This window comes from Pygocentrus nattereri, chromosome 18, assembly GCF_015220715.1.
Source record: "Pygocentrus nattereri isolate fPygNat1 chromosome 18, fPygNat1.pri, whole genome shotgun sequence".
Lineage (NCBI taxonomy): Eukaryota > Metazoa > Chordata > Actinopteri > Characiformes > Serrasalmidae > Pygocentrus > Pygocentrus nattereri.
Window position 1 is genome coordinate 10,876,996 of NC_051228.1, and position 27,863 is coordinate 10,904,858.

At 39.1% G+C, this 27,863-nt stretch overlaps 1 protein-coding gene across 1 annotated transcript; it reads left to right on the forward strand.

Annotated features, from left to right (window-relative positions):
* Positions 1–164: 164 nt before the first annotated feature.
* Positions 165–27,863, forward strand: zmp:0000001301 (acyl-CoA-binding domain-containing protein 5). The gene is made up of 18 exons (XM_017720354.2): positions 165–226; positions 3,801–3,873; positions 3,983–4,025; positions 5,933–6,011; positions 6,828–6,916; positions 7,060–7,206; positions 11,497–11,548; positions 11,896–11,996; positions 13,043–13,128; positions 14,902–14,983; positions 15,103–15,188; positions 23,467–23,554; positions 23,633–23,681; positions 24,089–24,176; positions 25,151–25,251; positions 25,447–25,531; positions 27,037–27,141; positions 27,423–27,863. The coding sequence occupies exons 1-18, from the start codon at positions 165–167 to the stop codon at positions 27,525–27,527; spliced, it is 1,521 nt and encodes a 506-aa protein (XP_017575843.1). The 3' UTR covers positions 27,528–27,863.

Here is a 27,863-nt window from a genome sequence, read left to right on the forward strand (position 1 = left end):
GGCACACCAAAGATCTGTGAATGAATTTACTCCTATGGGCCAGCAGCACGTCTGGGACATGGCGCTTTCCTGACTTGTCTGCTACAATTTAAACCACATTTTAAAACGACACAGGTAGCTAAAAAGGAAAGGACGAGGTAAAAGGAATTCATTCAGTGCCTGAAATGGCCCTTGCAAGTGGACACTGGGTGGAAAAGGAGACTGGAGGAGTGCCACCCAGCCCGAGGTAAGTAAAGCATAAAGAGAAAAATTAATCTAACGTATAACTTATGCACCTTTAAAGGGAATTCTATTGAGATGCAAACAAAGTCATTGATGCTTTGATGTGAAATGGGATGATGGAGAAGCTTAGTGATTTATTTCTTCACAGTGGTGGTGGTAGGAACCAGAGTTTACGATATTGACAATGCAAATATAGCCATTTTATTAACCATCCAGAATGACCAGTGAGCTTACATATGTCTTCTAAGGTTTTATATGTAATTTAATAATGGTACAATAGTGGTAAACCTGAAAACTATTTTCCTTACAATGCCCTGCACATACCTCTCCACACTGATTGGAGTTTAAAAATGTTTAGTAAGGCTACCATAACCATCCAAAAATATTGCCAGCTGTCCCAAAGTGAAATTTATGCAGCTAAAATGTTAAACTGCTTTGTTTTCATTACATTTTTTCTCTTGTGTTTCTGAACTGCCATTATTATGGATTCAGAAAAAGGTAAACGCCAGAAATAGCAAGCAAACAGTAATGATGAACAATTATTAACATTAGATTATCGTATTCATGGCTGCCTTTAGGATAAGAATGGAACAAGATCATATTTTGTGCCCTTGAACATACTTTGGCTCTGAAAGTGTTAAGTGCTATGTGACATGTTATGTGACATCACTGAGCTGAAAAAAACAGCTTGTTTATGCTGCTTTATACTAGTATAGTGCATTAGCTTGTCACCCAGCTGGTTGACCAGCATAACAGCATCCAAAACACAACATATGTTGGTTTATCTGGTGCCCATCATAATATCTTCCATTATTGCTGACCAGCATGCCACTATCATGCTGACACAATACATGCTGATACAGCAAACAAAGTAAAAAAATAGAACTTTAATTATCCATGATTAATGATGATATTACATAGGAATTCCCATTGACAGGCTAATGGAAATTAGCACAATACTTGCATAAAATGTGTTACCATGTCATACAGAGTATACATAGCAAATAGAGTTTACATATTTCCATTGAAAGCACAGGTTTTCTCAGTAAATCAAAAAAGTGATTTGTGGGCCGCGATGTAGCAGCTTAGTCTTGTAAATCACCAATAAACTTGATTCTGCTATTGTCCACTATACTAAATACGCTAATGAGAGGATGTGCCAGGCACCAACGAGAGCCAACATGAGGCCTGGAAACGAGAGCCATGGCAAGCGCCATGAGTGACGCTTGCCGATGCCAAACCAGTGCAGCTGGTTCTCATTAAGGGAGGCACAAGCACCTGAGTAGACAGAAGAAATCTGGAAATCTGGAAGATTTCTATATTAATATTCTATCCCCTCTGTACCTGCATCTCATTTATTTATCTACCTCAGACTAACTGCTTTATTTTATAACAACTGTACACTGGAAGTGCAATACTAGTGTATATTGTGTACATGTGTATATTCAGAGTTGGTGTGTTCTTTTATATATATATATAAATATTTTATATATATATATATATATATATATATATATATATATATATGTATATTTATATATATATATATATATGTATATTTATATATATATATATATATATATATATATATATATATATATATAAATATATAAAAAGTCTGCGATGGACTGGCGACTTGTCCAGGGTGTATCCTGCCTTCCGCCCGAAGACTGCTGGGATAGGCTCCAGCACCCCCCCGCGACCCTGACGGAGAAGCGGCTTAGAAAATGGATGGATGGATGTATATATATATATATATATATATATATATATATATATATATATATATATATATATATAAAAGAACACAGAATTGATGGCCTAGGCTATAAGAAGGCTGCTAACACCCTGAAACTGAGCTATAGCACGGTGGCCAAGGTCACGCAGCGGATTTCCAGGACAGGTTCGACTCTGAACAGGCCTCGCCAGGACCGACCAAAGAAGTTGAGGCCATGTGTTCGGCATCACATACAGAGGCTGGCTTCAAAAAATAGATGCATGAGTGCTGCCAGCATTGCTGCAGAGGTTGAAGAAGTAGGAGGTCAGCCTGTCAGTGCTCAGACCATATACCGCACAGTGCATCAACTTGGTCTGCATGGCCATCGTCCCAGAAGGAAGCATCTTCTGAAGCTGACACACAAAAAAGCCCAGAAACAGTTTGCTGAAGACAAGCAGTCCAAGAACATGGATTACTGGAACCATGTCCTCTGGTCTGATGAGACTAAGATAAACTTGTTTGACTCAGATGGTGTCCATGCGTGGTGGCGCCCTGTTGAGGAGTACCAAAACAACTGTTTCTTGCCAACAGTCAAGCATGGTGGTGGTAGCATCATGGTCTGTAGCTGCATGAGTGCTGCCGGCACTGGGGAGCTGTGGTTCATTGAGGATCAACATGTACTGTGACATTCTGAAGCAGAGGATGATCCCCTCCCTTTGGAAACTGCGCCGCATGGCAATTTTCCAACTCGATAACGACCCCAAACACACCTACAAGATGACAACTGTCTTGCTGAAGGTAAAGATAATGAACTGGCCAAGCATGTCTCCAGACCTAAAACCAATTGATCACCTGTTGGGCATCCTCAAGAGGAAGAGGAGGAGCGCAAGGTGTCTAACATCCACCAGCTCGGTGATGTCATCATGGAGGAGTGGAAGAAGATTCCAGTAGCAACCTGTGCAGCTCTGGTGAATTCCATGCCCAAGAGGGTTCAAGCAGTGCTAGATAATAATGGTGGCCACGCAAAATATTGACACTTTGAGCACAATTTAGACATGTTCACTGTGAGGTGGACTCACTTGTGTTGCCTGCTATTTAGACATTAATGGCTGTGTGTTGAGTTATTGTCAGAGGACAGTAAATCTATACTGCTATACAAGCTGTTCACTGACTACTTTAAGTTTCATTTCTATAGTGCTGTCCCATGAAAACATTTAAAATATTTGCAGAAATGTGAGGGTATGGTATTTTGTCTTAAAACTTTTGACTATTTATGTCAAAATAAGAGGTGTTGTAAGAGGACACTTTAACAGTGTTACAAACACTACCGTTCCACTGCTGCTCTTCATCATTATATCTCTCTATCATTAAACTCTCACACACATAAAGTACCGTGCTAAAGTTTTAGGCATCTAAGCAAATTTTTAAACAATTTACCTCAGCAGTGAGTTTATCACAATATACCTTAGAATAAAGTCATATTCATAATTCAAATAAACAGAAAAACAACAAAAAGTAACAAGAATTTCTTGGGTCCATATTTTTCCTTGACACCTTCACAGCCACCACAGAGACTTGTTAATATCATCAATTACATCATGAGCACAATTTAATGAAGCACTGATTGGTCAAACCAGGAGCTGCTTTTTAACTACATATAATACTTGGATGCCTAAGACTTTCGTACAGTACTGTACATGAATGATTATACCTGACAAGGGTTTGAATGAACACATTTTAGCACCAGATAACAACCTAATTCAACCCCAACAACTGCCCTTTGCAACTTTGAAGCAATTACTCTCCCCTTTCACACAACATCATAGAGTTGTACGTTCACTATAGATCTGTTTCTCTACAGGCATGGTCATGCAATTGCAGTGGCGGGAAATATTGTATTTTTGTATGGAGGAGTGTCGACCATGAAATCTGAGGTGTGGAGCTTCTATAATACCCAATATGCTTATAGAATGAGATGAAAGATGGTTTATGTTATTCATTTTTCATCATCATGAACCACGTGTTTTGTTTTACTTTCTTTAGGAATCTCAGCCTTTATACCTGAACGATTTTTACATGATTACAGGTAACTATTTGTTTAAAAATGACTGACACTAGTTGTTCCAATTGCAATTATACAGTAAAGTGCGATAGACGCCACCCTTCCTTTATTAAATTTCTGGTTAAAACAGTTACAAGCCCAATTCCAATGAAGTTGGGACGTTGTGTAAAACATAAATAAGTACAGAATACGATGATTTGCAAATCCTTTTCAACCTATATTCAATTGAATACACTACAAAGACAATATATTTACTGTTCAAACGGATAAACTTTATTGTTTTTTGCAAATATTCACTCATTTTGAATTTGATGCCTGCAACACATTCCAAAGAAGTTGGGACAGGGGCATGTTTACCACTGTGTTACATCACCTTTCCTTTAAACAACACTCAATAAGCATTTGGGAACTGAGGACACTAATTGTTGGAGCTTTGTAGGTGGAATTCTTTCCCATTCTTGCCTGATGTACAACTTCAGCTGCTTAACAGTCCGGGGTCTCCGTTGTTGTATTCTGCGCTTCATAATGCGCAACAATCCGGACAGTCCTTTTCCTCTTTGGCTCGGAGGACACGACACCCATGATTTCCAAAAACAATTTGAAATGTGGACTCGTCAGACCACAGGACACTTTTCCACTTTGCGTCAGTCCATCTCAGATGAGCTCGGGCCCAGAGAAGTCGGCGGCGTTTCTGGGTGTTGTTGATATATGGCTTTCACTTTGCATGGCATAGTTTTAACTTGCACATGTAGATGGAGCGATGAACTGTGTTCACTGACAATGGTTTTCTGGTGTTCCTGAGCCCATGTGGTAATATCCATTACAGAATGATGTCAGTTTTTAATGAAGTGCCGCCTGAGGGATCAAAGGTCACGGACATTCAATGTTGGTTTTCTGCCTTCCTGCTTACTTGCAGAGATTTCTCCAGATTCTCTGAATCGTTTGATGATATTATGGACTGTAGATGATGAAATGTTGTGAAACATTGTTCTTAAACTGTTGGACTATTTGCTCATGCAGTTGTTCACAAATTCGTGAACCTCACCCCATACTTGCTTGTGAACAACGGAGCCTTTCAGGGATGCTCCCTTTATACCCAATCATGACACTCACCTGTTTCCAATTAACCTGTTCACCTGTGTAATGTTCCAAACAGGTGTTTTTTGAGCATTCCTCAACTTTCCCAGTTTTGTTGCCCCTGTCCCAACTTCTTTGGAACGTGTTGCAGGCATCAAATTCAAAATGAGTGAATATTTGCAAAAACAATAAAGTTTATCCGTTTGAACATTAAATATCTTGTCTTTGTAGTGTATTCAATTGAATACAGGTTGAAAAGGATTTGCAAATCATCGTATTCTGTTTTTATTTGTTTTACACAACGTCCCAACTTCATTGGAATTGGGGTTGTAGATTAGATATATGATATTCTCAATTTTGTGAATGAGATTATTTGGATCATGAAAAGCAGAGCATGCAACCAACTTCTGTGAGTGAACTTTGGAGGTGTGGAAAATATCCCAGCAGATTTGAAAAACTGAAAGGGTGGCCACACTGTTTAAAACACTGTTTAGTTGTTGATGGGTTTGTGTAATTTTCTGTTAAATATGTTTTATCCTTTTTTTGGCACTGAAAAATTTATAGCTTGCACTTGACGGCCATTATGACTGCAAATAAATTACATAAGTAAGGGGCAGTCCCTGACATTTGCATAGGACTGTACGTTAATAGATGTACAACCTTCATGCACGCATGAGCAAGCAGAAAAAATTCTGCTTCTGGTAAAAGCTCAGCTTAGCAATTCACTGTCTTGCATTCTGCATGGAGGCCTACTAATGTCCACCACATTGTAAACAGACTATCTTTGTAGGAATGTAAAAGAATAGATTTGTCCCCTAATATTGTCCTTTTTTTCTTTCCTTAAATGCTACAAGTTACTCCTAGTTGTGTTACTTGGGAGATGATGCCGCAGAACGGAGTTGTACCCACAGCAAGAGAAGGGCACACACTTTGGTAAACAAAAGCAGACAAAGGGAATGTATCTGAAGTACAGACCTATTCCTGTCATTTTCCTATACATTTTCATTTGCAATACACAATTACTTGTGTAATTGATATGTAATAACTATGTAACTATATAAATAATTTGTTATCTATGTAGTTATGTAATGAATTACCTTTACATTGCATTCACATTATGTGTCAAGATGTTTGAATCTGCTTTTCTGTCTTTCTTCCATTGTCAAAAATGAAAAGAATATATATTTTTTTCCACAAGCAAGACGTTACACAAAATAAACTTTTTATCAAATTAAAATCATGACACTGTGGCATCTGCATAGAAGAAGATGTGGAAAGCATTGTGCATATAGGAAAACGATCTTTTATTTAGAAAGTCCAGCCCAACGCTATCCCAACACAGTACATGGGGAGAGGGTAACATGGGAGGATACAACATACAATCCACCCTCCTCAGTCACAATTATACTTATAAACAACAACTACTTTACCAACACAACAACATCAAAACAACAGCAACATTAACTGTCCTTTTCTTACATGGCACCTCCCCAGAGACACGTTGCATGGCCGTGCGGCCTGTGGCAGATGCAACAATACTATGTTTTCTTTTCTACTTACAACAAGAAATATGGTATTGATTGAAAGATTAGAATCCACCCTTTTGACAAAAATACCTCCGCTTGTTTCTTTTAGCTGTGAATGAGGCAGAATTTAACAAAATAAGAAGAGGCACTTCAAGGCCTACATGCCATGGGGGACCCATGAGGGTTGGGATTCAAAATAAAGCTTAGCATCTCTTCTTCACAGTGTTGTCAAAGGAAAATTGTACTTATTCGGAGGTTCCTGTCATCTTCAAGCAACAGAATGTCTCCCGGGGGTATACTGTTTTGACATTGGTAAGCAACTACAGCTCTCGACTAAGAAATACAATAGCAGTTTAGCCTCAGAATCACCTGATTCAAAGTAAATGAATGTAGGCAGCCTAATTAGTCAAAGTTTATTCATTGTAATGCACTATTCTGTGCCTTCTCATACTCAGTGACACTGAGATGGGAGAAGCTGGTTACCGGAGGTGTTTCTTTGAGGACTCTCAGACATAGCTCTGCACCCTTGGGCGATAACATCTACGTTTTTGGAGGAATGGTGGATGGAACGCCTACAGACAACCTCATGATGTTCAATACAGGTAAGCTCATTACGTTCTCTGCATGACTTCTGAATATTCGAGTTGCAGTCCAAACCAACAGGTCCAAGCTGGCTTATTTTCTCTGCCCTCCTATCACTGCTTAGCAAGCATTGCTATCTACCATTGCCGCAAGCCTTCAGTTCTTTATCAGCATGCCAGTGTTTGAACTTCTAGCTGTGGCCAGATGATGTACCCTGGGGATCTGTAAAAGTGAGATCCTGTCCCCGAAAGAGTATATGATTTTCTACCCATTTACAGAATGAAAAACAATTTTTTTTTTGATCAGGGTTTATTTATTTTGTTTTCCTATTATATCACAGAAAAAAGAAAAACACACTGTATTCCCCACCCCCCAACCCTCACAATACCAGACATACTAACATAATACTTACATACTCAAAAGAACACGTATACATAGAGGGGAGAAAAATAAATAAGTAAATAAATAAAATAAATTAATTAATTAAATAAATAAATAACTAAATAAAATTTAAAAATTGTAGAAAAGGGAAAGTAAATAAATAAATGAAATAAAAAAAATAGTAGTTACAGAGGGTAGATTAAAAAAAAATGAATAAATGCAATAGATAAATAAATTAGTACATTAATGAAATAATCATTCAAAAAGTTACGTTAACACACTATCTGCTTCGAAATCTTCAACAAAAGATAAAAAAGGTTGCCAAATATCAAAAAACTTCCCAGTGGATGCTCTCAAAGTATATCTAATCTTTTCCAATTTAAGATGGTACAAGACCTCTCTGACCCAGTGATTGTAAGTTGGAGGATTAGCGTCTTTCCATCTAAACAGAATTAATCTCCTGGCAAGGAGAGAACAGAAAGCAAACATTTATATCCCGTCTGTTAGGAGCGCTATCTATCGGGACTACACCGAACAATGCTATGAATGGAGATGGCTCCACCGCTTTCCCAGAGACCTTTGAAAAAGTCTCGAAAATAGAATTCCAAAAGGTATACAGTTTTGAGCATGACCAAAACATGTGCAGAAGTGAAGCAGGAGCTAGCCTACATCGGTCACATGTAGGGTCTAAACCAGCCTTGATCTTCGAAAGCCTAACTTTAGACCAATGTAGACGGTGTACAATCTTAAACTGAATGACAGCATGCTTTGCACAGATAGAGGATGAGAAGATTCCTTGTATTATTTTGCGCCATGTTTCTTCTAATATTGTTCCACCCAGATCCATTTCCCATTTACTTTTAAGAAGCTCTAATGAGGTATAGTTATGTGAATCAAGTAGTCCATAAATTATACTAATTGCCTGTGTATTAATTGCTTTATGTTTATAGATTGATTCTAACAGAGAGATTGAAGGTGATAATGGAAAGCTGTCCAGATTTGAGGATACAAAGTTCCGAAGCTGTAAATATCTGTAGAAGTGTATTCTAGGAATATTATATCGCTGTGTTAGCTGTTCAAAAGAGGCAAATTTACCATCAATATAAAGGTTAGATAAAGAGACTACACCCCTTTTGGCCCAAAGGACAAAAGCGTCATCCGACATTGATGGGGGAAACATATGGTTATTTACAATTGGAGCTGCCTGTGACAATCCCCTTAGGGAAAAAGACCTCCTAAACTGATTCCAGATTTTGATTGCACCTATGACAACAGGGTTTGAACAGAAGTTAGTAACAGGTTGTTTCAATGGCAATTCAGAACACAATAATGCGGCTACAGAAGTGGACAAGACAGACGACTCCTCCAGGGTCGTCCAAACAGGGGTGCTAACTTCATCCTTCATCCAATACAACAGAGCCCTTATATTCGCTGCCCAGTAATAAAACAGAAAGTTCGGGAGTGCCAGACCCCCTAAATTCCGGGATCTCTGCAGTGTTTGAAAAACAATTTTAAAAATGTAGTTGTTGCCAGTTGTCTGTGAATTTGGTACTCAGTTACTACAGTAGATAAAATAGGCTGTACATAAATGTCAATGTATCAACTAGCAAAGGCAAGACGAAAAATCAGTGGTGGACAGTAACTAAGTAAATATAATTCGTTACTGTACTTAAGTAGTTTTTGTGTATCTGTACTTAAGTATTTCCATTTTGGGTGACTCTTTACTTTCACTCCACTACATTTCAAAGTTTAATATCTTACTTTTTACTCCACTACATTTTGAGAAATCTGTCGTTCCTTTTAGTTTTTGTGTGTATAAAAACATGTCAAAACAAAAGAAGTGCAAAGTAAGAACACCAATCAGTTCACAGCGGTCACTTTGTTCTGAGCTTGTTTTGAACTGTTGGTCACTGTTGGTCAACCCAGTGCAGCAACGGTTTAACATCAGTGCAGCAGCGTAAAAATTTGGGAGCACATACATCTACCTAAATGATAGAACTAACCTAACATTGTGTAAATAGACCACAATATAGAAATATGTACACACATGCAGTCGTGACTGGCATGTTTCCTTTTTTCTGAATTTATACAAACACTTTCATTTTATAGTAAATTAGTTTGTTAGTTTGTGTTTATGAACAGAGACCTACAGATCAATACAGTAAAGGAAAGCTTATTTGTGAACCTGTGTTTAAAGCAAGTTTTTATTCAACTTGAAGCAAGATTTGTGTTCCACCTCTGCGAAATATGGTCTATACACTTTTTTTTCATGTTTGCTGTAGCTGGATGCTTTAACTTAGGATGATAAGGTTTAAAATGTTATAGTCTGCTGTGTTTTTCCCCTTGTCTTTCTATATTTTAGCTGTCTGGTTTGACCTCAGTTATGTTGTCTTCATTTGGCAGAACATGTGCATGTTTCAAGCATATGCATGCTTTATAGTGAATTGATTGGGCTTATGTGAGTCCAGCATTCTGGTAGGTGTACAGTTTTGCAATGGTTTTGCATCACCATAGGGGTGGAAACATTAGAATAGGTAGAGTGATGACTGCACTGCTGTCAGGAATAGGCAATAGCCTGATATTATGGCTTTACAGGACATTTAGATGTTTGAAGATTGCATCTACCCTGCAGGCCTACCCATTTCTTTACTGGCTTACCAGTGAAGAAGAAATATTCATAACTTAGTGGAAATTAATGCTGTCATGCATCCAGCAAAGGAGACGGACTTCATCTCCCAGAGTGCTAGGAGAGAAAGATCATGTGCTCTCTGACTCCATCATGGGAGAGAACTTCAACCCCCAGGATTCTCAGACTGATCACGTGGTTTCCCCTCGCACCTATCAGCAATCTCAATTGCCTGATTATTGAACTCTTGCACCTGAGACTCATCTACCACTTGGATATTTAAGCTGGGACTCATGTTCAGAACTTTGTGAGGTATTGTTTAGGCAATCACTGAGCGTTCCACTTCTACCGTGTATTCTGGTGTTTTGACCATTTGCTTAGTGTAACCCGTTTCTGACCTCGTTTTGCCCCTTTAGTACTTTTGCCTTCTTGGATTGCTTTGTGTTTTGAATAGCTGGACTGGACTTTCACTACGAGCTGTGTTTTTCCCTTTGACTGTGTGGATTATTAAAACCTCTTCATATTACCTGCAAGCATCTGTGATTCTGTCTGCATGTTACAAATGCAAAGAGATTTTAATCCAATTAATGTTTAGTTTCTATTGATCCATTTATCATGAACAATTTAAGCAAGTGTATGGTCAGTGGTGTAACCACCATCCAGGCAGGTGATGCAATTACACTGGGGTCTTTATCGAACCCCTTATATTGCTGCTTATGTAGTTCTACACCCAGGATTTATGGGTAGCTACAGTGACTTAAACCTATTTTTGAAGTATCTGTGTAGTTCAGTGCTTGAGATGTAAACAAAGTCATTCAGAGTGGTTTAATGTAAAATGGTGCATTGTATAGTAACTTAGCAATTCAAGTGTTACTTATTTACCATGGTGGTGATAATAAGCCAGGGTTATAATGTACAATGTACTATAAGACAAATGCAGCCATTTATTTATAATATGAAATGACCAGTGACTCTGCAGTTGTTAGTGTAGTATTAATAATGGTGAAATAGTGGTAAATCTGTGAAAGTGTATTTTCTTTGGGCACTAAAAATGTGTTTTAGGCCAAAACCTTCTCAAAACTATGATGGAACAGTGTTTCAGCAGCATTCACATAACTACAATTAAAACTACAATTAAGACTAATACTGCAGGTGATTTAGTGTATCATTACATTATGCGTAGATGTTATTTAATTATTCCTAAAATTCATTATTCCTTTGCAAATGAATTCATTTCATTACATTGTCAGCAGTTTATTATTATGAGCTTTTATAACAAACTGTTCTATGTACCCTTTTCTAGTGTCAATGATTTGGACACCTATCAAAACAACTGGGACTTCACCATCTGCAAGGTAAGGTTTTATGTCCTGCAAAACAATGTTTATGCTTATTTAGAACTGGTTGATGTTGTTTTGGTACATCATTGATTGTATCAGATTTATTAAAGGGTTGAAATCCCCAGACTGGCTGATCTGGTACAGTGTGTGCAAACCGTTGCTATGGTGCTGTGGTGGTGGGGATCATTTGCCTAGTGACCTCATGTGAAAATGGAACTGAGGGCCATCTTTTTTCCACTGGGCTATTATCCTGATTCTGGCTTAGGACCATAGTCCCTGTTCCAGGCACCCCAAGGCTCCCCCTGACTCCATTCTCCAGTCTTTTCTTCTCATGCAACTGAACTATGAACATTTTACTACAGATATAACCACATATGCGCTGTCGTCAATGAGCAGATCTTCTTGTTTGGTGGATGTGGAGAGGACGGGTCCTACTACAAAGACATTCACATTCTAAATACAGGTAAACCGCAATATCTGAACTATTCCACCATTTATAAATACAAAGACAACTAAATGTGTGCATAGAGTGGAAGGCAAAAGCCTGATCTAATGCCTAGGACGACTGACATGACCAGGGCTGCCAAAGATGGCCCATGAGCTTTGCAAGAAGGTTACCCTGACCCCAGCTCCTCACTCAATAAGAGAACAAACGTTTTCATACCACACTGTTAAAAAAGATGGTGCTTCAAAGGTTCTTTAATAAAGAAAATGGTTCCATATTGAGCAATGAACACATTTAAAGAACCCTTTGCACGATTAAAAAGATCTTGCATGAAAGTGTTCTTCAGATTGATGGAGAATGTGCTGTACATGGTTCTACATAGGACCTTTTTGAAAATGGTTTTATATAGCACCCAAAATGTATCTTCTGTTGTTACAGTGTCAAACTTGTAACAATAGAATAACCCTTTTGAAAACGGTTCTATATAGAACTGTCTATAGCACGGTCATGCACGTTTTCCATCAATCTGAAGAACCCTTTCATGACACAAAGAACCCTTTAATCGTGCTTCAAACCCCTTCCATGAATGAATTAATCTGATGACTGCTAGCGAGTTGAAAGAATATTCAGAGATCTCGGTCAAAAATTGGTGAAGGCTGTTTCGTCTGAGGATGTGAAAGAATTATGTATTATTATCATCATCATGTTGATTTTGCATTTGAGATCTAAACATCGAGTTGGACCTTCTTTTTGAGACTACATGTGCAACATTTATATGAAAAGACATGACATGGTCTGAAAAACTCCCAAGCCAACATCTCTGACTTCTAAATGATTATTTCAGGCTTTACTGGGCGACTCGTAGCAGCATGTTCACCCCATGTTTTAGTCTTTTATTTATTCTCCTGTCTCAGTAATGCTACTTCTTTCAATTTTAACAAAAAAAACCTCATAGTGCAGCTTTAAGTAGTAGGGTTTAAGTAAAGTGTTGCTTAAGATTGGTCATAAGAACAATCTTGAAAAAATCTGTGGAATGTAACCACACCCACTGTGTTCCTCCTTAGAGACCCTGGCGTGGCAGAAAAGTGAGGTTAAAGGGGAATCACCGCTGTCCTGTGCTGGTCAGACCTTTACAGCTCACCATGACAAGGTCAGTTACGTTGATGCATTTGAACAGTCCTTTGAGAAACAGATATCTCTGAGCTTACCACAAGCAAGTTCACTCAAATGACAGTCATAAAGCAGTCATAAAGCAGTAAACTTGTCAAGTTCCATGTTATATAGCAACCATGTATATATAGCATCATTGGTTCACACCAGCCGATATACATAGTACTGTAAAGTTATAGAAACTTTATTTTATTTTCAGTCAAAAAGCCAAGTACAAGTCAGCAAAAACAGAAACATGCAATTAAATACACAAAAGCCTCAACATTTAAATAGAATTGCTTCCATTATTTCCAGGAGACTTGCTGTCAGTTTTTTAAAGAAACCTGCAGGGATATTTTTCCTTAAGGTTCAGTCTTAGAAGTTGGTTGCATTTTCACGATCCAAGTAATCCCAAGCACTACATCTTCTAAGCAGCTTCTCCTTCTGAGTCACGGGACACTGGAAAATAGAGTTGTTACAAAAAAGTAAATGAGAATAGAAATTACGAACATGATTAAAACATGATTAAAACAATAGATTAAAAAAACAAAATTACTAAATTTAAAACAAATTAGAAAATAAATGAAGGAACTAACAGTATTTTAAACTGTGCTTAAAGCTGCTCAAATAGTAACGTTTTGAGCCTATATTTGAAAGGGTCCAGTGTTGGGGCTCTTTTAATGTTCTCAGAGCAGAATGTTGCTTCTCCATGTTTAGTCTGACTAATTCGTAATGATTTCAGAGTTCTTTTATTTGCTATTCCCAAATAAAATGATCTCTTTTTTATCTTTATTCAGCTGCAAAAAGTTTTTGTCCCATCCAGTTAATGATGTGCTCAATGCACTTACAGAGTGAATCAAGGGTTGTTGATAGTTGATAGCTGTTTGGGGATAGGGCCAAGTAGATCTGAGTATTACCTGCATAACTGAGATAAGTCTTGTAGTATTTGGTCATTTGCGTGTACAAATTGAACAAGACTGGCCCGAGAATTGAACCTTGGAGGACACCACAGGTCACTGGTACTCTCTCAGAAATATTATTTTCAATTTCCACAACGTAGTCCCTTCTTTGCAAGTATGAACTAAACCATTTAAGGACAGTTCCTGAGAGACCATACCAGTTCTCAAGTCTTTCAATGAAAATTTTATGGTCACTGGTATCAAAGGCAGTGCTAAGGTTAAACAGTAGTAGAACAGATGTTTTTCCAAAGTCTGTATTTGGATGAACGTCATTAATACCTCTAATTAGAGCTGTTTCAGTACTATATTTATGCCGAAAACCTGACTGAAATTGGTCTTGACAGCAGAGTTGGCTTCTCACAGTGGAAGGATGGATAGAAGCATGATTTTTTCAGAAGAATGGAACTTGGTTTTATGACTATCACTGAAAGATGCAAGCTTTAATGGCCACAGTTTTTGTTGTCTAACAGGTATAGCTTGCACGGTGGTTAGTTCCATCTTCTCTATAATGTTTGATAGTTTTGGAAACTTGCTTTATATTTAATCTCATAGGAAATATTTCCAGAAAAAAATTACATCTTAATACTATTGGCTGTTTTGAATGAAGGGTGGTCTCTGACATTTACACAGTACTGTTTATATACATACTGTTTATGTGATAAATTTACCAAGACTACATGACAGAGGATCACTGAAATGCACCACATGTCCCATTCGTATGTCATCTAGTAAATGGTCATGGCTTTAACCTCGTTTCCCCTGATTGTATAAGCTGCATAATAATTCACAATAAAAACGCTTTTTCTTTAACACAGGATGTCTACTTGTTTGGGGGGATGATCACTGGCCCTGAAGGAACTGTCTCTTCAACTAATGAAATTCACAAGCTAAGCGTTGGTAAGATTCTGTTGTTTATGTCCTTGTCATTTTTTACATTTCTCAACCTGAAATGTGACTTGGCCCACAGCAAATACTAATCCATTCCTTCTCCTTGTGTTTTTTGCATAATTCTCCAGCAAAGATGAAATGGAAGGTACCTTTGTATGTGGGGATTCCTCCAGCAAGACGTTATGGCCACACCGCCTTTATTCTTAATAGTCATGTAAGTGTGTGAGCATATGTGTTTGTAAATGTTTAAACATATGTAGGAAGCTAAGTCAGAAGCACTCAGCTCAGTCCATCCAGTGTCTACAAGTGCTCGCACCAATCCAGCACAACGTCACCTGGTTTCACTAATGAGTTCACCTTTTGACAGAGAGAAATCTACAGGGCTGAAACAAATGCCTGCTGTCTCTGTGCAGCCAGTGCATCTAATTAAGTACTCTTGCCTTACAGTATTATTTAAAGGATTAATTGAACTATAGCTATTTTTTAGTAAGATATTATGCAAACATTTCTCCCTTACACTTATAAGTGGTCTTTATCGAGCCATCTGGTCTTTATTGTCAATCATCAACAGAACTGATTTCCAAAAAAGTTGGGACATTTGGTCAAATGCCATTAAAAACAGAAAGGAATGATCCATTTTGACCTTCACTTAAGCAAAAACCTGTTAAGACAATATTTGTAATGATTTATCATGGTACAGAGGCAGTTTAAGACTAGTAATGTTGAAATGTTCAAAAAAACACCTGGAGGAGAGGATGCAATCAGACTTAGATATAAAAGTAGCACTCAGGAAAGGCCTTGTACTTTGAAAGCAAGGATGGGTCAAAGTAAAAATCCATATAATCCAACAGTTTAAAAATAATGATCCTCAGTGAGTGTTTGTGGTGATTTTAGATATTTCACCCTCTACAGTGCATAATAGCTTCGAAAGATGCAGGGGAAGTGGGGCAATCTCCAGGGGTAAAGGGAAAGGCCAAAAAACGAATGATCTTCAAAAGCTGTGATCTTCAAATGCTCATACGTTACTGCATTAAAACTTGACATGCTTCTATGATGGCTATCACCACACGGAATTGGGAATACTTCAAAAAAACTGTTAGTAATAAACATCATTCAAAAGTGTATTGTGGTCTGACGGGTCCACCTTTCAGATAACTGTAAAGTATATGTGTATGTGGGTAACTCACATCTGTGAAAGTACCATATTCAGCCTTCTGGACAAGACCCTTTTCAGGGGCATTCTTGTTTATTTCAACATGACAACACCAAGCCACATTTTAGACATTACAACAGCATGGCTGCGTAATCAGAGAGGATGTTAGACTGCCCTGCTTGTCCAGATCTGCCTCTCATTGAAAATAGTTCACTTTTTAGCTCAAAGTACAACAAGTGTTTCAGCCCTGACTGCTTTTCAAAAGAGGCACAATACAGAACAGCCAATCAGAACAGAGGTTGCGAAACGGCCATGTAAAAATGAATTAGGACTATTCTTGGTATACAAACATGTACTAATGCCATAAGCCCTTCTCGCAATCCAAGTAGTCTCAAATATATTCAATGTGGCTGAGGTGTGGTCAGTCCATAGTTCTGAGAACACCAGCATCTTTATTTGATTCCCAAATTTTCTTCTTTTTGTCATCTTTTTAGACTCACAGAAGAGTTCTCTCACAGTGGAACCTTAGACAGGATTTTTTTCAGATCTGAAGCAAGAGTGGAGCTTGATTTTCTTCTCTCTCTCTAAGATGAAAGCTTTATGTAATGTATACAGACCATTCAACTGATTTAGTTCAAACTGCAGTCCCACCATCCCACAAAAAAACTATTGGGAAAATAATTAATTGAAGTAGTTAAATATATACAAAATAATTAATTAGAGTATTTTCTGTTGGGATATGTCTGTCCCAAACTCAAATTAAACACAAGTTACCCTTAACTTCAACATGTAAAAATTATTTAGATTAAGATCTTTTTGATCACTTTTAAAGTGAAGCTGAACTATGTCCATTTATCACCAGTTTAATTTTCCAATAAAAAAAAAAAATTATTCGAAAAATGCTCTTCCACATTTTCACGTCATTACCGAAACAACATTTGCATCCACAGGTGGAGCTTTTATTTTAGCCAAACCCCTGTATTTTAGAGCAGGAAGTGAGGCTGCATCCCTGTCCCTCATGGTTACATGGTGAGCAGATAGATCCCACTGTTTTGAAGGAAATGTGTCCCAAAGTCTAAAAATCAATGTTTAATATTAAGAATTGTCACTACTGAAACATTTTAGATTAAATAACCCTTTAATGATAAACCCTTAAAAATGTTATGATTTTATGCTTGTACACCTGTTCAAAGCTGTGGTTGCTAATCAGGTTGTGATGTGGAGTCAGAAAGCAGACGTGTGTGGTTAAAAAAAAAAACTCAAGAGAAGCTTTACTTGGGTAAGCTGCAGTACAAAGAGTCATCAATGAACAGGCATGGGTCAAATCCAGAAATGTCAGCAGCAGGAGAAAGCCTGGTTTCGATAGGCTGGTGATGAAGGGTCAGAAGGCATATGACTCCGCTGAGGAGTCAAGGTAATGGAGTCCTGTGGAAGATTGTCCATAGTTGTGACAGTACCCCCCTCCAAAGAGTCCTGGCAGGCCTTGGTACGAGGGTGGCCATGACATCCACCAAACACCCTGCAAGATCCCCGAACAGGGGCATGCCCAGAGCTGCCGAAGTGCTGGACGTCGATCACGGGGTTTCTGCAGACAATCCAGAAGGGGAGCAGGTAGCCCCTTACACAGGCAACCCCTGGGACGTGGAGCCGGCTTGTCAGGATGCCAGCTGCGGAAATCAGCAATCACACCTGGATCCAGGATATCCTTCACCAGCACCCAACATTGTTACTCAGGACCATATCCCTCCCAGTCGATCAGATGCTACAGTAAACCACCACGTCTCCTGGAATCCAGCAACCTCCGAACAGCATAGACTGCAGCCCCATCTATCAACTCTGGTGGGGGTGGCGTGACGTCTGGCAACACTTCATCCAGTGGCCCTGTAATAATAGCCTTCAACAAAGATACATGGAAAAAGCGTGAAACTCTAAACCTCTGGGGCAAGTCTAATCTATAAATCACTTCATTAATTCTCTTAACCACCTTAAATGGCCCAATATATTTGGGTTGGAGCTTTCTACTTCCTTCGGTGTGCCGAAAATCCCTCGTCACTATGAACCAGGAGATGGAGAATGGCTAGATATCATGGTTGCACACAGATATATCTGCTTGTTCCTTGTTCTTTTCCAATACAGTCTAGTCTTTGTTGGGTCTGCTCTTGGACCTGCTCACTCCTCATCCATTCATCCATCGCAGGGACAGTCTCTGAACCGGTCCACGGAGCCAAGGGCGGTTGATAACCTAAATAACACTGGAAGGGAGTCAAGCCTGTAGCAGAGCTGGTTAAAGAATTCTGTTCAATCTCAACCCATGCCAAAAATTGACACCAGTCCGAAGGGTCCTCATGACAAAATACACACAGGAATTTATCCAATTCTTGATTCATTCTCTCACATTGTCCGTTAGCTTGTGGATGAGATCCTGAGGTTAAACTGATGGATACTCCAATGGGTTCAAAAAAGTGCCGCCCATACCTGAGACGTGAATTGAGGTCCTCGATCAGAGACGATGTCCTCTGGGATGCCAAAAAAATCTGAATACATGATTGTACAAAGCCTCAGCCATTTAATAATAATAAAAAAAAGCAGCACTTGGAATGTTCTGAAAAGGAATAAGTCTCACACCTCTGGGAAACCGATCAATAACCATCAAGACTGGTGAACCCCTGTGATTCAGGTAAATCGGTTACCAAAAAAAAAAAATGGCTGTGTGTGACCATGGCCTAGCTGGTACTGGTAAGGGCATAAATTTGCCCGCAGGTAAGGCCTTAGGTGTTTTGCATTTAGAGCAAGTGGAGCATGACTGAACAAAAGCATGAATGTCCTTTAACATAGTCTCCCACCAATACCTTTGGGACAGCAGTGTTCTGCTCTCGCCGGGATGGCCTGTAGTGAGCGAGGAATGGGCCCAAGTTATTAACTGAGTACGGAGGCTCGCACATACAGCTTGTCCACTGGGCACTGCGTAGGAATAGCCATGTTCCTTAGGGCTGTCTCAATATCCTTATTGATCTCCCACCTTATCGAAGATATGTTGACTTGTGGAGGTAAGATCTGTTTTCAGCCCCCTACTTCCAAGTAATCAGTCCTTCTGATGGATTCTATACAAAGCGTCAGCTTTAGTATTACGAGAGCCAGGTCGGTACGTGATGCTGAACTTAGAGCTTTCAAAAAACAGAGACCATCTAGCTTGTCGTGCATTTAACCTCTTAGCGTTTCATAGGTAGTCCAAATTCTTATGATTAATAAGAACTATAAAGGGTTGGTTAGCTCCCTCTAACCAATGTCTCCATTCTTCTAATGCTAATTTCACAGCTAATAATTCCTTATCCCTGATTTCTTTCTGCTTGCGAGAAAAAAAAAAAAAAAAAAAAAAAAAAAAAAAAAGAAAAAAAAAAAAAGTGACAGGGTGCAACTTAGGAGGATCTCCAGTTCTCTGGGATGATACTGCTCCTATTCGTGTCAGAGGCATCTACTTCTACCATGAACAGCTGTGTGGGGTCAGGATGTTTCAGAACTGGGGCTGTGGCAAAGGCTTCCTTAAGCCTCTGGAAAGCCAGATCTGCCTGCTCAGTCCACCTAGTTTTCTTTGGATTACCTTCAAGTAAAGACATAAGGGGAGCTGCAATAGCACCAAAGTTTCTAATAAATCTCTGATGGAAATTGGCAAAGCCTAAAAATCTTTGTAATTCCTTTACCAAAGTGGGGCATAGCCAGTTAACTACTGCCTCGGCCTTAGGATCCTCCACCTTGCTTGCTAATGACATACCCCAAGAAATCAACGGACCCCAGATGAAATTCACACTTCTCTCCTTTAACATACAACTTAATTTCCAACAACCTTTTGAGAACAGTGCAGACCTGCTACACAGGAGTACCTCATTAAAGGACTGAAACAGAGTGCGCTATAGAGAGCTTGAAAGGCAACATGAGGTACTCATAGTGCCCTCTAATGGTCATGAAAGCCATCTTCCATTCATCTCCCTCACACACTAATCAGATTGTATGCAGTTCTGAGATCAAGCTTCGTGAAGATCTTAGCTCCTTTTAATTGTTCTAGAGTTACTGGTACCAATGGAAGAGTATACAGATTTTGTGAGCTGATTAATGACACTAGTCTATGCACGGGTGTAACCCTCCATCTTTTTAATAAAGAAAAAAAAAAAACTAGAAGAGATGGGGGATGTAGAAGGGCAAATGAATCCTTGTTCTAATGACTCCTTGGTATATACATCTAGTGCCTTTTGTTCTTGCATTAAAGGATATACTCTTGCCTTGGGAAATGCAGGGTTTTCTATAAAGCAAATAGCACAACCTGACATCTGATGCGGGGGCAACTTGGTAGCGTTCTTCTTGAAAACATCACTTAAGTCACTGTATTCTGATTGGGGACTCATCTTGGGGACTCATCTTGGGGACTCATCTTGGGGACTCATCTTGGGGACTCATCTTGGGGACTCATCTTGGGGACTCATCTTGGGGACTCATCTTGGGGACTCATCTTGGGGACTCATCTTGGGGACTCATCTTGGGGACTCATCTTGGGGACTCATCTTGGGGACTCATCTTGGGGACTCCACAGTAGTGGATAAAACACACTTCAGAAGGGGTGATGCAAGAATTCAAACAGTCTGACCACCTAGTGATGGTGTGTTCAACCCAGGAAATCAAAGGATTATGTTTTTCTAACCAGGAGAGTCCTAGAATGATCTCAAATTCACAAATGTTCCAACACTATAAAGGACAATTCTTCCTGATGTAAAGAACTAGCTTGAACTACTATTGGCTTGGTGATCTTAGAAATTGTTCCGATGCCGACCGGTCCTCCATCTAAAGCAGCAACCTTCAGTTGGTTAGGAAGATCTATGGGTATGTTCATCTGTTCCACTATCCAGGCTTGTATGAAGTTTCCCCTCAGCTCCAGAATCTAGAAGGGCTGAAACCACAAGAGAATGGAGATGACAGTAGATACTGATCACTAAAAATAATCGATTTATAAACCAACCCCTTTGAGGGAACACTCACCACATTAGCATATGGAGTATACTCCACGTGCTTTCCAGGGGTCAGTGCCTTGCGTTTTGTGCATTCTCTTATCCAATGTCCTGGTTCACCACAATACAGACAAAGACTGTTTTTCATTCTGCGGAGCCTTTCTTCCGGGGATAGACATGAAGAATCACACTGCATAGGTTCTGTGGGTTCAGGGTTTTCAGGGGCGACCTTGGAAGCGGACAGGACTCTCTTGAATTTGCGTTCCAGTTTCACTCGGGTCTGATGTCTTAAAAGATGATCTAATTTAATTGCTAAATTAATGAGTTGGTCTAAACTCAAGTCATCATCTTCACAAGCAAGTTCGTTGAGTAGGTCAGGATTAAGTCCTTGTCGAAATATCACCAAAAGAGCAGCCTCATTCCAGCCACTACTGGCTGCTAAAATTCTAAATTCAAGAGAATACTCTACCACTGAGCGATTTCCCTGACGAAGCTTGGCCAATAATTCCCCGCTGAGCTTTCCTTCATATGGGTGATCAAACACCGCCTTAAACTCTTTCAAAAATTGGAGATACGTCATCCGATGGATATGATCCCAACTGGCGGTGGCCCATTCTAAGGCTTTCTCAGACAATCTTGACACGATGAAAGAAATTCTAGCTTGATCAGTACTAGCAGGGAAATTGTCAAAGAACAAAGAACATTGAAGGAGAAAACCTCGACATTTGTCAGGGTTGCCTTTGAACTTATTGGGTTTACTCACAGGAAAAGTCACTAGAGAAGATGAAACAGGAGCCATCGGGGTAGCCTTGTCAAGTTCCGGTTCAGCCAGGTTTAAAGTGTGGAGTTGACTACTCAATCCCTTGATGCTGGCAACTAGCTGAGTTAACTGTGATTGTTGTTCAGCTTGCTGGTGAGCCAGTGACTCCAAGGAATGAGTCACTCCTGAAAGGGCCTGTTGATGTCTGCCTAGTAACTGTCCTTCCTCCGCCAATGCCCTTTGAAAAGCTTCCAGGTCCGCTGTCTGCATGGTAGGCAAAGTATTCTGTGGCAAAGTCAGAAAGCAGACGTGTGCGGTTAAAAATCAAAAAGTGAAGCTTTACTTGGGTAAGTAGTAGTACAAAGAGTCGTCAATAAACAGGCGTAGGTCAAATCCAGAAATGTCAGCAGCAGGAGAAAGGCAACCATAACAGAGTTGGAGAAGACGGAGCAAAATCCAAAGAGCAGGTGATAAGTCAAAATCATAAAGCTAACAGGCCAGGCAACAGTACACAAAGGGCAAATCCAAAAAGCAGAGTCCAAAGATAACAGGCAGGAAGTCAGAAACACAAATCAGAACAATCAAAAAGAAACACTCAGTAAGTTCACAAATGAAAGCAATACTTCACACTAAATTAGTCTGCAGCACGGGCTTATATGCTAAACTAGACAGGTCATGTGAATAAAGGCATAGCTGAATCACATCAATACTCAGGAGAGCAAGTGCGCTGATAGGCTGGTGACAAAGGGTCACAAGTCATATGACTCTGCTGAGGCGTCTGGGTAATGGAGTCCTGTGGAGGATTGTCAGTAGTTGTGACACAGGTACCGTACTAGTGTTTTTAAATTCTGCTCAAAATTAGCTAAAATTGTCACTACCGAAACATTTTTGATAGCGTTATGATTGTTTTGTTAGTGACAAAATTGAATTTTTAATTCAATTGTTTAAATAAAATAAACATAATTAAGCTATAGGGTCACTCAATACCAAAAGGAATTCAGTATTAAGTCCAAGTTTAATGTCTGGAATGTGTTTTCAACTTGGACTTGAGGTCTAAACTCTGGAATAGCAATTCAGTAAAGTGATCCATATCTGATGGGGACAGTTTTGGTGATCAACCAGGTCTTGTATGGTTGTTAGAAGCTTCTATCTCTTTCTCTTTCTCTCTCTCTCTCTCTCTCTCTATATATATATATATATATATATATATATATATATATATATATATATATATGTGTGTGTGTGTGTGTGTGTGTGTGTGTGTGTGTGTGTGTGTGTGTGTGTGTGTGTGTGTGTTTCATTTTTTTAAAAACTATTTCTCTATGACTTTTCCCTTCCTTATGTAAGCGGAGTATCTTATATCTAAAGTATTCAGAAATATCAGCAGAAAAATGAATAACTTGGCTGTTTTGACCAGAAATGAAAGAAATGCATATAAATGGCGCTAAAGATATGTACAATAATACAATGCAAAAGTCTGAGAAAGTTCCATTTATAAAGCCATTTAATTGGGCAACAACATTTTATTTGCTGAGATTAATGTTACAAAAAACATTGCACTCTACTGTATATTTCTTCTCTGCAGATGTACGTGTTTGGAGGTAAGAATGAAGAACAGGAATTCAATGACTTGAAGATCATGAAATTAATAAATCCATCAGAGAGACAGCCAGGTAAGAAAACTTTACTTTTTTCCCTATCATTCACCCTTATTACAAGCTAAATGATTCCAATATCGACATTTATTACAGTCATGAAGGAGATTCTGTCTGAATTTGGACTTCAGGGAGTCAGCAACAGGTTAGTACCTTTATAGAAGGGGTGCTCAGTCCTGGCCTTTATGATCTGCCACCCTGGACAGTTCAGATCCAACATACTTGACTCATCAACATAGTCTTCATCACTTGGATCAAGTATGTTCAATAAGAGTTGGAGCTAAACTTTATAGGATTGTAAATCTCCAGGACCAGGACAGCTTTTTAGGACAGACTGTGTGCAAGTGGTTTACATTTCATTGTCTTCTTCAGGAAGTTTTAAGTGTCTTAATGGTGTGATGATAGCAGTTAGGGGTAGTGTCATGTCATTACCTGGAACTGAACCCAAACCCTTCTTCCTTTATGCAAATTCTAGTTCTAGTTTCATTCTCAGTTTCATGAGGGCTATTTATTTCGGTTATTTAAATTGAGTGTGTGTGTGCATGTGTTCAGCTTTGTGCCAACAAAGGTTCCCAATGTGAAGTACGAGCTGAGTGAGACTCCATTACCCGTGAAGACGGAGAGAACGGAGTCAACACAGGTGACTTAAACTGAAGTTTATTCAGATTATTTGTAGTACCTTTTACAGAAAATGCCTCCTTGAATGAATGAATATATTAACAATAGAGTGAATAATCATGTTAGCATTAAAGAACATATATATTTGTTAATAAGGATTGTATTATCTGTCTGCATTGCAGAAGGCCACAAATTAACAAATAATTCATAAAGTATCATGGTCAAAATAATGCAGGCCAATCTACATTGTTCAGTTAGTTATAAAACTACCAATGTAGTTTTAAAGGGGCTCTCCGGCCAAAATAAAAATGCAAATACAAGCTACATAAACATACCCACTCACCTCCTCTAGTGGTGCCACAGTAGTTTCTAGAGCAGGGGTACCCAGCTCCAGTCTTGGAGGGTCAGTACCCAGCACAGTTTGGTGATTTATCTGCTCAAACACACCCAGTTACACTTAATCAACAGGTTTAGTGAGTGTATTTGAGCGGAGAAAATTCTAAACTTTGCCCACCAGGACCAGAGTTGTGCACCCCTGCTCTAGCATGAGATTTTCCCGTTTAAAGACTCTGAAACTGAATCAGGTGTGTTTAATGAAGCAATGTGCTGAAGTCTGCGGTGTTTTGGCCTGCAAGGACTGGAGCCTGGCACATGTGCTCTAAATCAATGACTGTGCTAGCAGTCCAGATTTTGTTATCACCTTGCAGGGATTCCCAGTAGTTGTATGACATATTTATATAGTGCGGGTATTGCAGTGAGAGAACACTAATGGAAAAAAACATGAAAATTGTTAATTCTGTCAGACCGATGCAGCTGAGAGATACAGTATAATACATTGCTAAAGAATATCACATAACATGACAAAAAATATGCTATTTCTAGGCCGTATTGCCCCTTTAATATGACACATGTTATATTATATGGTAATATAATCACAACATCTTATCAAGCAGACTAACTCAATGCATGTTAAAACCAGTGGTTTTCACTGTCTAGCCCACAGCTCATCGTGATTTCACTGCCGTCCGTGATGAGGCAATGAGCATGATCCACAAAGCTTTCGCAATTTTAGATGAGGAGTTCCGCAAACTAGACAGGTATGGGACAGGTACGAAACTGCCAGGTGAAAGTCACCTACAGCTTTATTTCAGAGATTAGTCATCACTAGGTAAGGAGACAGCTTGAATGTACTCTCTGATTTTGGATGGCTTATCTCTATGTTTATAAGTGTTTCCTCTTGCAGCTGATTGCTCAAGATAGGTCAACAGTTTTTTCTTTTTCTCTGGAAACAGAGAAAAGTCAGAGCTTTCGCAAGCGGCAGAAGCGCTGCGGTGTGAGCAACAGGCTTACAATGAGTTTCACCAGAAGCAGACTCAGGTGTGTTGTATTTACAGTACTGTCAGAGCACTGTCAGTACTGTTCATGTGTTTAATTCCCAATCATGACAGCTGTTATGAAAGTTATTCATTTTTCAGCATCAGGAAAAAAAACCAACTAAAATTACACAGAAGCCTCAACAACTAAATTATCAGTTTTTAGTGTGCCCACTCTTTATCTTTATCTCCCATCCTTTTCTTGAAACTTCAAAGAAATCTGCGCTTACACAGTTCAGTCTTAGACACTAGTTGTATTTTATGCTTCTCATGGTTCCTCTAATCCTAAACACGTTAAACAACGTTGAGGTCTAGACCCTAGGGTGGTCAGTATATTGTTATGAGAACACCAGCAACTTCTTTGTTTGATTAAATGTTCGTTTTGTGTCTATTTTCTGTTCCCAGTAACAGTTTCTTAACAGCTGTACATGCTTTCAAATTCATAGTGTTGAGTTGCCTTCTCACAGTGGAAGGATGGACCGAAACACCTGTGGATTTTTTCTGATCTGAAACGAGAGTGGAACTTGAGTTTTTTTTTTTTCTTGGCTTTCAAAGATATGTTCTAAAACATTCTAACATATCATTGGGGGAGGAATAACATGTTAACCCCTTATATGGCCAGTTTTATTACACACATCTAAGCATAGCTCAACTAGCTTGCATTGAAGTCCCTGTAGATACTGAATAAAAATAAGCCTGGGATTTTAAGGGGTTAAAACAAAAAACAATGTGTTAAGAACTGTACATCTTCAAAGAAATGTACATTAATGAAAACTAACAAAGCCACAAGAACGCTCTGCCACTGTCATTATTCAGAGACAGTCTACTGATGTCTGTGCAAAGTATCAGCCTTTCCCTATATGCTTTGCAAATAACAGCTAATTATTTTAAATTCTGACATGTTTATCTGACAAGAACCTTTACCCATTTCTCCCAGAATTAACCATTTATACATATATTTAAGAAATACAGCAGATTACTGCAGAATTTCTGCTGTAAATGTACATCAATTGTTTACAGTGTACGTACTGTTTACTGATGGGGACAGTTTTGGTGGTCTAGGAGGTGTTGCAGGTTTGTTAGGAGTCCCGTTTTCTCCATATCTTTTAAACCCTTAAATGGCCAGGGCCTAAAGTTTTAGTTACACTTTTATAACTTAAGAATAGCTCAGCCAGTCTTTACCTGACCTCAGCAGAAAAATGTGAAAAAGAATAACTTAACTTAATGACAGATCTGACTGGAAATTCAACACATGAAAGAGTGGTCCCTAACAGTTCCACGGTACCTTATTTGTGAATCTGAACATAGATGAAAAAATCAAGTCAAACCAGCACAAATTAACATATTAAATAACATATTAAGCATATTTATAATTCTGTAACACTTCATTCTCCAAAATGGCTTTTCTTGAATGGGTGGTCATTTTTCAGAACAAATTCCCGCCTTTCATTCTATACATTTTCAAAACAATGGTTGAAGGAAGTCGGGTTTGTGTCTCTGGTTGAACAGGAACTTCAGGAAATGCTGGAGAGGCACAGATCTCAGAACGAGGCTTGGCTCCGAGCTCGAGCAGAAGAGAACGACAAGGAGAGGAAGGAGCTGTGTAAACTCAGGGTGTGTAACCACAAACAGTTACTGAGGATGCACTTGTGGCCATGTTTCACTAGAGGCTTGCTATTTATATACCCCAACGCCTGACTTGTCAGACAATGACATTTCCACCTTGGCAATTATACTATAGATGACTGGACCTCATTTTCAACTAATGGTCAACCAATTGTCCAGAAAAGGCAAAATCAAAGGTGCATTACACCAGTTCAGTTGACATAGCTGTGCAGGACTCCATTAAGGTGCACCATCATTCATTGCTGTTTGTTGTCAATGGTTTTTAACAGGAGGAGGTGCTTCATGAGCAGGAGAAGCTAAAAGAAGAGCAGTGCAACATCCAAAAACGCAGTGAGCACCTCCTGTCCATTATGCAGCAGTTCAAAGGCATGTGAAGACACTGTCTCCATGGCAACCAGAAGGAGGAGAGAGGCCGAGTTTTGTTTTCCATCACACTCTTTGCTGTCATTGCTGTGCGTGTGAGCGTGTTCATTCGTCGGACCCCTTTGTGTCCTTTAATCACTGTAGACATGCATACATTGATCATGTATTTGCATAACTGCCTTTATATGTCGTTGTACAGAGAAAGACACCTGTAAAACCAGGGCCTTATGCAACCAAACAAAACCAGGCTGACAGAGTATGTATGCTTTATTGAGAAAACTACAGGCCCAGATTTTCTGCCCAAAAGTACAGAAAGAGGACTGCTTTCATTCTTGTCAAACAGGTTG